A 2,415-nucleotide genomic window follows, 5' to 3' on the forward strand; every position below is an offset into this window, starting at 1 on the left:
CGTTGGAGGTGTGAAGGCTGCCTGATGGCTCGTCAAAACGGCAGTAGAAGTCGTTGAGGGTGTTGGCTAAAGTAGCCATGCATCATGCGGTCCTGCATATGACCATGTGTCAGAAAAGGAAATTAAAACTTTAGAAACTTAGGACACATTGAGTGGACAGCGAGTTCAAGTGACCCTTTGCACTGCAGCAGAGGAGAGAAGCAACACCCTCGCAGAAACTCATGAGTCACATATTCTGTTATTTAACAAATACTGAAAGTCTACGCAGCAGCAGACTAACACTCAGTCTAAACTGACGGCTGCTTTGTCACGAGCTGAAAACAGTGAAATGTTGTCACGTGTCTGCAGATCTGAGTCTATAGACAGAGCGACACATGACGCCTCAGCTGCCTCCTCTCTCCTGCTCGCTCTCTCTCCGCATCTCTGCCTCCATCAGGACACGGAGCTCCGCCTCGGATGCTGCTGGAACTGTTTATCTGATTACCAGATACACGAGCTGCGCTTCCTTAAAGCGACACCGTGGCCTTAATTAATTACACTGCCAGTGAGAGAGAAAGAGAAAGAAGGAGAAGAGGAGAGAGAGACGCCGAGGATGCAGTGCCCACCTCCTCCCTGCAGGATGCCGCGAGCCGCCGCTTCATCTCCTGCCTCGAGGTTATGAACTGTAATATGACCCTGCACGCCAGCAGGAAGACCCCCTCCTCTTCCCCCTCCTCCCTCCTCCTCTCCATCCTGGGATACATCCACGATCAGTGTATCACGCGGGTTTTTCTTCCGCTTTCTCTCTGCATCACGCTCAGCTGATGAAACTGGCAGCAAACGCGCGTCCCTACAGCCTGCACGGCATCTATGGAAGGCGTTTTTAGGTCCGCGTGTGAGCGTCCTCTCTGCTGTGCTGGCGGCCTTCCTGTGTTTCTGCACTCCTGTTTCGCCGCTGGTACTTTTCCGCTCGCACGCAGCAGATGAAACCCCGACTCCCTGCCTCTGCGCTTCCTCCCCGCGTGGGCTCTGAGACCTGCGTCAAGCGCGCCTCGTCCTCTCCGCGCCCCCGCCGTCGCCGTGCCGCTGATGCGGTGCGCCTGGGTGCTCGCTTTCTCCTCGTCCTGGCCGGTTCCTGATCCTCTGGGCCGGAGGGCCAGCCTCCTCCATCGGGGCAGGATGGTACGGTTTGTGAGCGCGCTGGGGCTCGTCATATTCAGCGTGGCGCTGCTCATCCTGTCTCTCATCAGCTATGTCTCCATCAAGAAGGACTTCCTGTTCAGCACCCCGAGATATGGACACAACGGCGGACCCAGGATGTACATGTTCCACGCGGGGTTTCGGTGAGTCCAGGCCAGGCTGTGGACCTGCAGGTTGTTTGGATCGCAGCAGCTGAGTGTTTGCTTTTTATTTTTGCATCAGTAGGAAACCGTTTTTTGGCGTTGGTCACACTCAGGCGAAGGCCTCTCTGCTGGGTGAGGCCTGCCTGCTTTTTCATTTTTACTCAAGCTCATTTCCATAATTTACACTCCAGAAAGTATGTGGACACCACATTCGCGTAAATAGCCTACATTGTAAATGTAAACAATGTCCACGAATTTAAACTTGAATTAATACACTTAAACATCTTTGAACCTTAACCTTCTCACTCATTTTTGTGTCCACACACTTGAGCTTTAAATGTTTCATTTCATTTTTTTCTGAGTAATGAATAACTGCAGTTTTTATGACTTCCTCTTTGGGTTCAGTAATTTAGTAAATCTGTGCAGTGGGTCTTAGTCAGAGGGGAAGCATTTAAAACAGTGTAACCAAGGAGGAAGTGCTAAAATCTGCTGTTCCTCCTACTTAAGTAACTGCTGACTTTGGAGTCAGTCTGCTTAAGGAGAGACTCCAGTCTTTTCGGTTTTGCTAAAGCAATAACTCCAGTAAGGACATTGTTAAAGACACGAGAAACAAAACTCTTATAATGACTCAGCAGTCTCAGAGAGTGTCCATGTTGTTGTTCAAAACTGTAGCTGTGTGTATTAATGTAAGGAATTCAAATTAAAGAAGATACTCTAACTCACCCGGGTGACCTTTACTTAGTTTTGAAACATGTTGTACTTCTTAAGTCTAGCTTGTCTTGCACTTTTTTCTGGTTTAGACTTGAGATCCTGATTTACAGTGACGGAAAACCACAGTGTTAAAGCATACAGTTATACAACCCCAATTCCTCAAAAGTTGTGAATCTGTGTAAAGTGTAAATAAAAAAATAATAACATGATTTACAAATCTCATAAACACAAATCTAATCTAATGTTTAAACTGATCCAAGACTGGATAAGAAACATATTAGCTCATTTTGAATTTGATGGAAGGAACATGTCTCATGGTCATGCTTAACTCTGTAGCATCCCCACTACTTTTAACATTGGTCTGTAACTGTCTGGGAACTGA

The 2,415-nt window shown here is 47.8% G+C and overlaps 1 protein-coding gene across 2 annotated transcripts in view; it reads left to right on the forward strand.

Annotated features, from left to right (window-relative positions):
- Nucleotides 1-6: 6 nt before the first annotated feature.
- st8sia3 (ST8 alpha-N-acetyl-neuraminide alpha-2,8-sialyltransferase 3) overlaps nt 7-2,415 on the forward strand; it is a 23,641-nt gene continuing 21,232 nt past the window's right edge. For both annotated transcript variants that reach the window (XM_005725503.1, XM_005725504.1), the window contains exon 1: nt 7-1,322. In XM_005725503.1, the coding sequence (XP_005725560.1) occupies nt 1,069-1,322 (254 nt within the window). In that variant the 5' untranslated portion in view covers nt 7-1,068. The remainder of the gene's footprint in view (nt 1,323-2,415) is intronic.

This window comes from Pundamilia nyererei, unplaced genomic scaffold (genome assembly GCF_000239375.1).
Source record: "Pundamilia nyererei isolate P.nyererei 1_Seehausen unplaced genomic scaffold, PunNye1.0 scaffold00016, whole genome shotgun sequence".
Lineage (NCBI taxonomy): Eukaryota > Metazoa > Chordata > Actinopteri > Cichliformes > Cichlidae > Pundamilia > Pundamilia nyererei.